The following is a 12,307-nucleotide window of genomic DNA, read 5'->3' as shown; positions in this document are numbered from 1 at the left end:
GCGGAGGCTGGGAGCTCCCGGACTGGGGGAGCTGGGGGACGAGGGGACGAGGGGACGAGGGGACACGGGGTCAGAGGGAGGCCTTTGGGGCTGCAGTGGGGCCACAGGGGCGGGCAGGGGGCAGCAGGGCCAGGAGTCCCACCGCCCCTCCAGACAGGAACACAGGGCCCAGGGGAGCGGCACGTGGGGAGGGGCAGCGAGTCCTTTTGGGGTGAGCAAGGCCCGGCTCTCTGGGCAGCAGGGAAGCCCCCGGCCCCTCACCGGCCACTGCCCCCTCCGCCCCCCCCCTCCCCCACCGCCCCCCTGGCCCCCGGCATCCGGTGCTCCCGACATCATGAGGAACAGGACGACAGGAATGATGTACATCCACTGTGGGCGGACAGGAGGACGGGCAACGGACAGAGAGAGAGAGAGAGAGAGAGAGAGAGAGAGAGAGAGAGAGAGAGAGAAGGGAGGTGAGTGTGAGCAGCATCCCCCCAGGGCAGGGAAGGTGGGGTCTGGCGTGAGGGGAGGCCGCGTGAGGAGAGGGCCCGGGTCCCCTACATCACTACGGGTCGGGGTCGGGTGGGGAGGGCAGGGGGGTGCACAGCGGGCAGAGGCGGGAGGGGCTCGGTCCTCACTCAGGCCTCCTGCGGAGATGGCGCGGGCCCCGGGGCAGCAGGACGCAGGGCTGTGAGCAACACGGCCCCCCCCAGGATGAGGTGCCACTGAGGAGGGAGGGGGCGCGGTCAGGGCCAGTGGTGGCCGTGGGGTCCTGCAGCCCTCGGGAGGGCGGCCAGGGAGGCCAGTTCTCGGCCTCTCTGGGCCTCAGTTTCCTCACAATCCCGAGGCTGGGCTATCCTCCGTCAGGTCCTGCGGGCACGGCGCCCAGCACTGCAGGGCTCAGCCTCCTCCCGCCCGTGGCCCTGGCTACGCCCCAGGCGGGCCGCCCCCTGCAGCAGCACCCCCAGGTCCCGGGACCCTGGGCCCGGGGCTTCTCTGGCAGCGCAGGCCTGGCCCCTCCTCAGCTCCAGACCGGCCTCCGGGCCCTTGGCCCCGAGCACTGCCACCCAATGCCCCTGCCCAGAGCCGCCTGCCTCCCGGACCTGGGGGACCCCACCAGCCCCTCCTTCCGAGCCACCCTGTTCCTCTGCCACCCTATCTCCAGCCTCACAGCCCGGCCCCGGCCCAGGCCGCGTCCTCCCCACTGGACTCTCGTCCCAGCTGCTCCTGGGGCAGCCCTTCCCCCTCCCCCACCGCCGCCCTCAGCCCTCCCCACAGGCCTCCGCTCACTGGGCTGCCTGCACCCCGCTGCCCCACCCGGCGCCCGGGCCGCACCCCAGCTCTGAGCCGCCCGCACTGAGACGGGCGCCGGGGCTCCAGCCCGCACGGCTCCGTCCAGGCCTAGGCTCAGCCCAGGGGGACACGCACCGAGGCCCGGGGGCCCGCACAGGGGCCGGGAGGAGAAGCAGGGCAGAGCGGGCCTGTCCGAAAGGGGGGGCAGGCGGAAGCGCACTCACATATTTGGCGAAAAAGGACTTCTGCTCCTGCGGGTTCTTGGCCTTCTGGGCCTGCTCCATCTCCAGGCGCTCGATGAAGGCCGCCGTCTCGGGGCTGCGGGGGAGGAGGAGACGGTGAGGGACGGAGGCAGCCACCCGAACACCAGCAGGCAGGGGGACGGCCAAGCCGGCGGGGCTGGGTGCGTCCCACGCCCTCACCCTGGGGCGGTGACCGGGCCCTCACCCTGGGGCGGTGACCGGGCCCTCACCCTGGGGCGGTGACGGGCGGCTGCAGCAGCACAGACGTGTTGAACAGCTCCAGGTCCACGTCCTCCACCTCATGGCCCCGGCAGCCCCCGGGGTGCGTCACCACCGACAGGCCCACCACGTTGCCAGCCACGTCCACATGCAGCGTCAGCTGATCCGAGAGGTGCGACTCCACCAGGGAGCACTGGGGGGGAGGGGAGCAGGGGCTGTTGCCCAGGCCTTGCCAGCACTGGGATGCCCGCCCCAGCCTCCAGCCCCTCCCACCGCCCCCACACCCACCGCCCCTCCCACCGCCCCCCACACCCACCGCCCCCCACACCCACCGCCCCCCACACCCACAGCCCCCCCACAGCCACAGCAGCATCTTTCAAGCTTCCGTGGCCACCTGCCCCTCGGGCACAAGCCCAGGCCCATGCCGCCCTGTGCTGCCCCCTCAGAGAACCCACGGCATGGACGCAGCTGGGAGGCCCTAGAGGACAAGGCCAAGTCCAAGTTCCCCTCATCCATAAATACTGGGGCACGAATGGTGGCAGCGAGGCCGGGACCAGTGGGAAGAACAAGGATGGAGGCCAGTCCTCGCCACTGACTCACCGCGGGGACGAAGGAGGAGACGTAGCCGCCAGCTTCGGGGCCATCAGGGGCGCCAGGCCGCCTCGGAACCCGGACCCGGTACAGGCCGTTGAGGGCTGCCACATCCTGCAGGGCAGGCAGCGGCGGCGGTGAGAGGGAGGACGCCAGGACCCTACCAAGCCTAGGCCCCACGGCCCGCAGCCAGGAAGGCCCGTCCACAGTCCCGCCCAGCCAGCACCACCCACTCCCGGCCGCAGCGCTGAGGATGCCCCGGGCTCTTCCCACGGGGATGGCCCTGCCCGGGGGTGAGCCCGGGACCCCCGGAGCTCCATCTGCCCAAAGGGACAGAGTGGAAGTGCACTGTGGTTTCTTTCGCCCGTTTCCCCAAAATATGGCTGTTCCCTCATCCCCTCCTCTCCCTTGTTCCCTGGAGCCTCACCGGAGCCCCAGGAACCCCTACACCTTCCTCGGGGAGGACCGAGCTGGCCTGGGAGTCCAGCCCTGGAGGAGGCCATGGAGCAGGGCTAGAGGTAACGTTCTCGTTCCATCATGGCTCCTGTGGGGTTCTCTCTCCTCAAAAGCAAACCTCATCCTAACGGACTGGCTGGTTCTGGCTGAATCTGGAAGGGTAGGAGCTGGTTGTGGGAAACTGACGGAGGAGCCCTGGCTGGTGTGGCTCAGTGGATAGAGCCTCAGCCTTCGGACTGAAGGGTCCCGGGTTCGATTCCGGTCAAGGGCACATGCCTGGGTTGCTTGCGGGCTTGATCCCCAGCAGAGGGCGTGCAGGAGGCAGGCGATCAATGATTCTCTCTCATCATTGATGTTTCTATCTCTCTCTCCCTTCCTCTCTGAAATCAATAAAAATACATTTTGTAAAAAAACTGACGGAGGAGAGGGTGTGCTGGGCGGAGGGGCAGCCCGGGCCAAGGCCCGGAGGCATGCATGCCACACGCTAGGGCACATGTGTCCCCCCTGCTCGCCGGGCCCCGGTCCCCTCCTCACCCGGAGTCGGCCGCGCTCCTCCTCGTTGAGCTGCCGCTGCGACAGGGACAAGGTGCTGTCCTGCTGGTTCCAGAGTATGGAGCCGCGCTTCCGGAAGTGGGCGTTGTCATCTGTGGGAGCCTGGGCTCAGCGAGCACCCCCCACAGCACCCTTCAACCCTTCAACCCTTGCAGTGACCAGCTTCCCCAACCTGAGCCCCCGTTTTCCCACCTGCAAGTGAGGGACACCCCACATCCTCACAGAGCAGGGCAGACGCCTGAACCCCACAGCTCCTAAGCCCTTCTGCCTTGCCAGGCGACCAGGGACATTCACATAACTGCTCTGAGCCTGTTTGCCCAGCTGCAAGATACCGGGCCGAAGAGTCCACACTCCCCCCTCAACCCACCCCCCGCCGGGCCATCACAATCAGCGTGGCTTTCTCAGGAAGATACCAGGTCTAAGAGGCCCAGCTTCAGTGTTTATAACAAGTGCCCCCCAGAGTCTGGGGCCCCAGGCTGGGCTTCCCCTCCACCCCATCCAAGTTTAAAACAAGCCGATGCTGCAAGAGGAAACTGTTACAAAAATGTACTGAGTCTGTTCAGCGGAGCCAGGAAGGGAAGCCATCTAGAAGGGGGGCAATTGGGGGAGGGACAGTGTGGGCTGAGGGGGCGACGGGCAGCGGTCAGCTAGAGATCAAGGCCTTTGTAAGCTGCAGAGGACAGCACTTGGCACGCCACCTGGGCCCCCGGCCCTGGTGGCCGGTCCTGGATGTTACATGGGGAGCTACTTCCCAGACTGGATTATTAACCCCTGGGCCTCACTGACGTCTGTGCTCTGGGGGAATCAAGGCAGTGCAGGCTGGGCCATGGAGTGTGGTGCCCTTCTGGGCCTCAGTTTCCTCTTCTGAAAAATGGGGCCATCCCTAACACCTACTCCCTTGCATGACTGTTGTGAGGATGTTGGGGTTACGACACGCAGAGCATCTAACCACTAGTGCAGGGCACAGGCAATGGGTCAGAGAAGTGCTCTCCGAGGTTCTCTCTGCTGCTGCCGTGACCTTTCTGAATTGGATTTGCCTTACAGTTAAAGGCACAGTTTCTATTCTAGTGCCCTCCCCGCCCTCCCCGCCCCCCGCCCTCCCCCCGCCCCAGGGCAATGCAAACACCCTCTCAGGGGCAAGGCTGTCAGTGAAGGGAGGGTGTCTCACACTGCACAGCACCCAAACCAAGGCTCCCGACTTCACGGGGCGCTGGGGACGCGTTCAGGCGAGGACACTGCTCGACTCACCGATCTCAAATGAGTGCTCCAGCAGCAGCCCCACGGTGCCACAGGCCTCGTCTCGACCTTCCACCCCGGCCTGCAGACAGAGGACCCCAAGTGAGGACCCACAGAGCCCTCACCTGACCCCGGACAGACTGGCATCCTGAGAGAGGAGCCTTCTTTTCATACTCATATCCAAACACGGACGCTTGCCCACGACTCCACCGCCCATTTCAAGAAAATTCAGGATCTGGACGGTCCCCAGAAAACCAGAGCCTGCAAGCAAGCTAACCTCGTTTCCAAGGCAACTATCCGCGGGTCACTTTCACGTCCAGTATCATTAATATGCCTGAGTTAAAAGGCACCCTGCGCTTCCTTTCTAAGCTAATAATATCCAAGTAGCCTCGTGTTCACCTTAACTGCCCCAAAAAGGAGGGATCCACGCCCTCCTCTTCTCCAAATCTCCAAATTTCTCCTAACTGTGCAGCATCCTCCACTCTCGGATCTGCGCAACCTCCGTTCCAGATTTCAATCCGCTCAAGATCCCGCCCCCCTCATGCATATTCAGCCACAGCACACCCCCTCCAATCTCGAGAGAGCCCTCCGCCCCGCCTTTTTCATTTTAGCGGCCCGACGTCTGATTCGCTAGTGTTCCATCCAGGCCACACCTCCTCATGCATATTCATGACTGCAGGTTCCCAGCGTCAGAACGCGGGAGAGGCGAGGCAGTCTGGCCCCGACCTTCACCGCACCGAGCGTACGAGTGCCTAGGACCTAGGTCCCACCCGAGCCCCGCCCCTCACGCTGCCCTCCCGCTTCTTGTGTGGCCTCTGCAGGTGCAGGGCTGCAAGCTCGCCTTCCACGGTGCTTTCACCTCTCTTCCCTCTCGGCCCTGCGTGGCCCCGTTCCCGCCTTAACCGACCTCACGATTTCTGTCGGCCGCGCCACTGAGTACTCACCCCCCGCGCAGCGGCCCCGGACCGGCAACCACTGCCCCGCGCGCGGCTGGGGGCTGCGGCCGCCATCAGCAAGAGCAGGAGCAGTCGAGTGGCCCTGGCGCCGGCCGCCGCCATTTTGGCCCCTTCCCACCAACCCACGGGCCAGAGTGAGCCGAGCGCCGCGGAGCACTCTGGGAGGAACGGACCGCATCCCGCCCGCGTGCGCCTGCGCCGGCTCCTCGCGTCTGCGCACTAGCGCCCACTCCCTACCGGGGCCTGACGTCAACGGGGCGGGCACCGCCCCTCGGGTGACGGCACAATCACGGGCGTCTCCCGGTCCGCTGCGTTGTGACGTCACACTGTCCGTGGCCACGCCCTCCGTTTTCTCCCCCGGCTCCTCCCTCCGATGAAGCAGAGACTAGAGCGTAGGCCGGCCCTGGATGGAACAGGTGTAGTGGGACCAGGTGGGATGGATGGCAGGTGAGAGGCGGAGCCATGCCTCAGGGGCTGGGCCAGGTGAGGGATGAGGCCGGCGATTGGAGACCGATAGCCCGGTAACCCCTACGCTCAGCGTCGGGCCCAGCCTCCTGGAATAGACACCTCCCCCGCCCCCGCCCCTGAACTTGACCCCCTAGACACACCCTCGTTTCAGCCTGTCCCACGGGCCGGCCTGGACGGCTCCAACGCCTCCTTCAGAGCGGGGAGTTCGACCAGCTGCGAGACTTCACCATCTTTGAGAGCAATTTCGTGCAGGTGTGAAGCCCCAGGACCGCCTGAGCCCCACCTCCTGACTTGGGGAACCCCGGCTCTCCCCACTTCTGACAACTCCCCCATTCCTGACCGACCCCTTTCCCCATACCTCCAGACCTTTAGCTTCTCTATGAAACCTGGCCTCTGATTCCCTTGCTTCAGTTTCCCTGACTTAACACCTATATGACTCTTGACCTTTGACCTCAGGACATCCGACTCCCGTCTTGGTGTTTCATTCACTAGGTTCATGAACCTTAATCCTTCTTGACCTCTGATCCCTCCCCAATTCTGCGCGCATGCACATACACACACACACACACACACAGCACCATCTATCCAGCTTCTAACCCTTGTGCCCCGCCCCAGGTGACCCGGTTAGGAGAAGTTGCCAACAAGGTAACCATGGGGGTGGCAGCCTCCAGTCCAGCCCTGGAACTCCCAGACCTGCTGCTGCTGGCGGGCCCTGCCAAGGAGAACGGACGCCTGCAGCTCTTCGGGTGACTGCCCCAGCCCAGCCCCGACCTCCTTCCCCAGCTCAGGGCATCCGGCTCCCTGCAGCTCCTCCTCTCGCCCAGATGACCGAGGAGCTGCCGCCACCCAGAAGAACCAGGACAGGCCGTCCACAGGGGCCAGGAACCAGGGATAGTTAGCCACGAGGGGGAGCAGTCCTCAGCCACAGCCTGGCCGGGGTCAAGAGAATGACCTGCAGCGCCCACTGCATGCCAAGCACCCCTGGGCCACTCGTCTCATCTCTGACGTCATACTCGTACAGGGTGGGGCCCTTTAGCCCCATCCTCCAAAGAGATAAACGGGGCCCAGAGCGGGGAGCCGCCTGCCCAGGGCCTCACAGTGGGTCAGGGCTGGGATCGGAACCTCAGGCTCCTCATGATGGCCGACCTCACAAAGCTCAAGCTCCTGTGTCCCACTACGCACTGCCCCTTCAGGTCTCTGGTTTTTCATGGAAAACGTAATGCAGATTCACCCCAAAGTACAAAACACACAACACAAAATATACATTTCTCCCATCCTAGGCTCCTGCATCCAACTCCAGCCGCAAATACCAAAACATGCCCATGGGTATAGTGTATTTAAAGAAGCATTCTGCCAGTGGCTTTGACTTTTTTTTTTTAATGTTTTATTTATTTTAGAGAGAGCGGAAGGGAGAGGGAGAGATAGAAACATCAATGAGAGAAACATCAATCCACTCCCTCCAGAGCACCCCCTACTGGGGATCAAGCCCAAAACCTAAGCATGTGCCCTGACCCAGAATTAAACCGTGACCTCCTGGTTCATGGGCCGATGCTCAACCACTGAGCCACGCCAGTCGGGCGGCTCTGACTTTTTTGTAATTCACTTGGTGGCAGAATCTGATTCTGACCTGAACTAAAGGCGTCTTACAGCCTTTATTTACCCCTGTCTCTGCGTTTAAAGCATTCCACAGAGCAGTATCCAGGCGTCTTATGGTGGTCTGGCATTTTCCACAACATTCCTTTTCTTTTTGGTGCTAATTGCATCCCACCAATTGATCTCCCTGCTCACTGAGCCGTGACCTGCAGTGGGAAGGATGCTAAGGGTGGCACTGAGGGAGGGCTTTGACCCCCATAATCTCCTTTAGCACCCTCCCCTCCTCCCCACCCCCGAATAAGCATACCATCCACGTAAAAGCATTGAGCTTGCTCTGCAAACTCAGCCTAAACACTCACCCTGGCCCCTCCCTGCTGACCAGCTTACATCCGGAGTTACTCTGGACCACTTCTAATGGACATCTAGTGTGTGTGTGTTGGCCCTTTAACAGTTGCAGGCACATGCTATAGGCTACTTTCCCTCCGCTCGCTCCCTCAGCAGGATGTCTATATCCACTTCCTATCAACGTGAGTACAGCCACCAGGGCCTCTTGTGGACACACACGACTGAACAGACTCTGGCCCCTCGGGCACCACTCTTTTTTTTTTTTTTAATATATTTTACTGATTTTTTTTTTTTTTCCCTACAGAGAGGAAGGGAGAGGGATAGAGAGTTAGAAACATCGATGAGAGAGAAACATCGATCAGCTGCCCCTGCACACTCCCCACTGGGCATGTGCCTGCAACCAAGATACACCCCCCTAACCGGAATCGAACCTGGGACCCCCGGAGTCTGCAGGCCGATGCTCTATCCACTGAGCCAAACTGGTCAGGGCACCACTCTTTTTTATGTGATTTTTTTTGGGGGGGGGCACCACTCTTGCTGTTCTAGGGACCATCCTTGTAATAGGGGCCATCCTTGAACAAAAGGCCACCCTCGGATGACCTAAGTTCAAATCCTGGCTTCCCCTCTTCACTAGCTTTGGCCAAGTTCCCTACCTGTCTGTGCCTCGGTTTCCTCACCTGGAACATGGGGATGAGGGGAGAGCCCCCATCCAGGGCTGCTGGGAGATAAACTGAGTAAAAGTGCTTAGAACAGCAGTGCCTGGCACAGCGTAAGCTCTGTCAATGCCAGCGGCTGTTCTTCCATTTTGAGAATATAATCATCGATAGTCCCCCCACGGAGGTTGTGTCTGGTGTCTTGGGGGCACAGCCAGTGTGGCAGGCAGGGGACACCCATGTGCCCAGGTATGAGGGTGTAAGACCAATTCCTAGAGGTAGGCTTGCTGGGCCAGAGCGGGCCTATGTGGCTCCCTAATTGCTGTGGTTAAGAACATGGACGACTGGGTCCAGATCCTGCTGTGTGACCTAGGCCAGCTTACCCACCCTCTCTGGCTTGTTTTCTCCTCTGCCTTGGACCTTGAATCAGGCTGGAGGCAGACAATCCATTTCTTCACATACTCAAGTATCCACGGCACTCGGTGTCCATCGGGGTGCTAGAGAAGCAGCAGTGACAAAATCAGCCCCAAATCTCTGCCCTCTGGCTCACCTTCTACTTGGCAGGCAGATCGAATAGATGGCAAGTTTGTCCAATGGGAGACGTATGGGGGCCCAGCGAGGGGGCCATGCGGAGGTCTGCAAGCGTGGACGTGGTTGCAAATAGGCCAAGGATTGTAAACAGACTTCCCTGAGAGAGATGAGGGGGCCAAGCCGCGGGGGTGGCTGGAGGAAGACTTCAGGCAGAGGGAACCGCCTGTGCAAAGGTCCTGAGGTCGGACCAAGCCTGGCCGGTTAATGGAACAGCGCGGAGGCCAGTGTGGCTGGAGCGGAGTGAGCCAGGGAGGTAGGCGGGAGGTGTGGGCAGAGAGGGGACAAAAGGGGCAGCCCCTGCAGGGCGTCCTGGCCAAGGTGAGGACTTTGCTTTTACTCTGAGCCACCACGGGAGGGACCCGAGCCAACTCAGGTGTTGACCGGCGCCCTCTGGCGGTCGCGTGGGGGACAGACGGGCTGGCGGCCCAGGCGGGACATTAGGGGCCGGCCCTGGTGGAGGTGCGGGGGGGTGGAAGTGGTGGGATTGTGGATAATTTTAGCAGCAGGGCCATCAGGATTCCTGGCAGGACTGCATGAGGGTGCGAGAGGGAAAGTCAGGAGCAACTCCAGGTTCCTGACCGAGCACGTGGAAGTAGTTAAAACCGGGAGGACGGAGAGGAGCGGGCTTGGGGTGGGGATAAGGTCAGAAACTGGGTGCTGGACATTTCCTGTGTCAGCTGTGGATCCAACATCCAAATGGAACTGGATTTCAAGGAGGCGGATGTGTATTCAACTCCGGGGTTTAGGAAAGAGGACTAGCCAGCGGGAGGCACACACGTGCTTTGTGGACGCCGGTAGCGGGTGGGTAAGATTCAAGCGGCAGAGAAAGTGAGAAGGACTCTGGGGAGAGACAGGGGCGGCCAGGGGGGCAGCCCCGACGCTGAGGGCGCGGGCTGCGGGGCCGGGGAAGGCGGGACCTGAGGCGCCCCTTCCGCCCCCCCAGGATGATCCCCTTGCAGTTCGTCCAGCTCTTCGTCCACGACGAAAGCCGCAGGCAGCTCAAGGTCAAGTTTCAAACCGGCCGCACCTTCTACCTGCAGCTGCGGAGTCCGCCCAGGACCGGAGACTGCGAGTTCGGCCAGTGGGTGCGGCTGCTCTACTGCCTGCGCTTCCGCTCGGCCCGGAGTAACCGGGAGGAGGACCGGGACGAGGAGGAGGATGGAGAGGAAGATGAAGAGGAGGAGGAGTATCTGACCGAGGGGGAGGAGGGAGGGATGGGGCTTCCAGGAGGGCGGTGGGTGGCGGGTGGCGGGTGGGTGGAAATGGGTTAGACCCCTGGGTCTGAGGGAGGAGGGGCTGGGGGCCTGGACCCCTGGGTCTGAGGGAGGAGGGGCTGGGGGCCTGGACCCCTGGGTCTGAGGGAGGAGGAGGCTGGGATCCGGACTCCTGGGTCTGAGGGAGGAGGGGCTGGGGTCTGGGACTCAGTGGGTCTGAGGGAGGAGGGTCTGGGGGCCTGGACCCCTGGGTCTGAGCAGGTGCTCGGGCCTGGACCCCTGGGTCTGAGGGAGGAGGGGCTGGGGGCCCAGATGCCTGGGTCTGAGGGAGGAGGGCTGGGGGCCTGGATGCCTGGGTCTGAGGGAGGAGGGCTGGGGGCCTGGACCCCTGGGTCTGAGGGAGGAGGGGCTGGGGGCCCAGATGCCTGGGTCTGAGGGAGGAGGGCTGGGGGCCTGGACCCCTGGGTCTGAGGGAGGAGGGGCTGGGGGCCCAGATGCCTGGGTCTGAGGGAGGAGGGCTGGGGGCTGGACCCCTGGGTCTGAGGGAGGAGGGGCTGGGACTCAGTGGGTCTGAGGGAGGAGGGGCTGGGACTCAGTGGGTCTGAGGGAGGAGGGGCTGGGGGCTGGGATTCAGTGGGTCTGAGGGAGGAGGGGCTGGGGGCTGGGATTCAGTGGGTCTGAGGGAGGAGGGGCTGGGGGCCTGGACCCCTGGGTCTGAGGGAGGAGGGGCTGGGACTCAGTGGGTCTGAGGGAGGAGGGGCTGGGGGCTGGGATTCAGTGGGTCTGAGGGAGGAGGGGCTGGGGGCTGGGACTCAGTGGGTCTGAGGGAGGAGGGCTGGGGGCTGGGATTCAGTGGGTCTGAGGGAGGAGGGCTGGGGGCCCGGATGCCTGGTTCTGAGAGAGGAGGGCTGGGGGCTCGGATGCCTGGGTTGACGGTGACAGTGACAGGGCTGGACTCCGAGTCCTGACAGGGTGTGCAGTCTGTGATGAAGGACAGCAGGGACGCAGCAGGGCGGGTCTCATGGCCGAGGGGGGCCAGCTAAGGTGGCTGCTGTTCCCTAACTGGGCCTCTCCCCTTCCAGCCTCTCTGCATAGGGGCATCTGGCGAGGGAATGCCTGGGCCTGAAGGGTGGGGCCAGCCAGGCCGATGCCCAGGTCCCCGTGGGTCTGAGGAGGGAGCGGCGCCTCTCTCTGAAGGTGGGGCCCCTGGAACCTGTGGGGCCCCTTGCTCTGGAGGTACCTGCTCCCCGCCTTCCCAGTAAGTACAGGGTCCCCTCCCGCCCCAACTGCAGCTACACCTGCAGCCACGGCCTCTGAGACAGACTCTGTCCGCAGCTGCGAGCCCTGGGACCGGGCAGAGCCCTCAGGCCTCCTAACTCGGGGACTCCCATTCCTCCAGCACCCTTGACGCCCCCAAAGGACCAGCGATCTAACCTCCCTACGTCAGGCGGACAGATGGATTATAAAGTGAATCAAGAACCAACAACCAGGTCATGAGCGGTTTGGCCATCGTCCCAAATTCCACGTGGGTGGCCACCCGGCCGAAGCAGCCTTCCCAGCATGCTCAGTGTGGTCTCCCACGCATGTCCTCGCACCACGTCTGGCTCCTTGAGGGCCACCCCTGAGACCTAGCGCCCCGTCCCACCGCGGCCACCTCACCAGGGAGCCTTCCCAGCCTGGCCTTGGGCTCCTCCCCGCAGCAGCCGGCCTGCCCGGTCCCCGCTCTCGGGCGCCAGTCTAAGAGGGGGGTCTTGGGTTCGCCCCTGACGCTCCGTGGTTGCCATAGCAACGTGGTTGCTCCACTAAAGTGGCTATTCCTGGACGGCGGCCTCCGGGTGGTCTGTTTCATCCAGGGGTTGCCTCAAGGCGGGGGCCGCTGCGACCTGGCTGTCCCCCCACTCCCGCCCCCCCCCCCA

The 12,307-nt window shown here is 63.2% G+C and overlaps 2 protein-coding genes across 2 annotated transcripts; one reads left to right on the top strand and one right to left on the bottom strand.

The window, feature by feature from the left end:
• Window positions 1-242: 242 nt before the first annotated feature.
• Window positions 243-5,673, bottom strand: EMC10 (ER membrane protein complex subunit 10). The gene is made up of 8 exons (XM_079799912.1): window positions 5,516-5,673; window positions 4,584-4,653; window positions 3,318-3,427; window positions 2,337-2,441; window positions 1,748-1,929; window positions 1,500-1,593; window positions 621-707; window positions 243-369 (listed from the first exon to the last, which is right to left on the bottom strand). Exons 1-7 carry the CDS (start codon window positions 5,627-5,629, stop codon window positions 621-623), a joined length of 762 nt encoding a protein of 253 aa, XP_079656038.1. The 5' UTR covers window positions 5,630-5,673; the 3' UTR covers window positions 243-369.
• A 316-nt stretch (window positions 5,674-5,989) lies between these two features.
• Window positions 5,990-12,260, top strand: GARIN5A (golgi associated RAB2 interactor 5A; the record flags this gene model as incomplete). Its single annotated transcript, XM_079799804.1, has 6 exons — window positions 5,990-6,048; window positions 6,130-6,247; window positions 6,611-6,741; window positions 10,121-10,262; window positions 11,474-11,649; window positions 11,791-12,260. The coding sequence occupies 6 exons, from the start codon at window positions 5,990-5,992 to the stop codon at window positions 11,822-11,824; spliced, it is 660 nt and encodes a 219-aa protein (XP_079655930.1). The 3' UTR covers window positions 11,825-12,260.
• Between the last annotated feature and the right edge of the window lie 47 nt (window positions 12,261-12,307).

The sequence above is a fragment of the Cnephaeus nilssonii genome, assembly GCF_951640355.1.
Source record: "Cnephaeus nilssonii genome assembly, chromosome: 20".
In the NCBI taxonomy this organism is placed as follows: Eukaryota; Metazoa; Chordata; class Mammalia; order Chiroptera; family Vespertilionidae; genus Cnephaeus; species Cnephaeus nilssonii.
The sequence above is the reverse complement of the archived record's forward strand: the minus strand, read 5'-3'. Positions and strand labels throughout refer to the sequence as shown.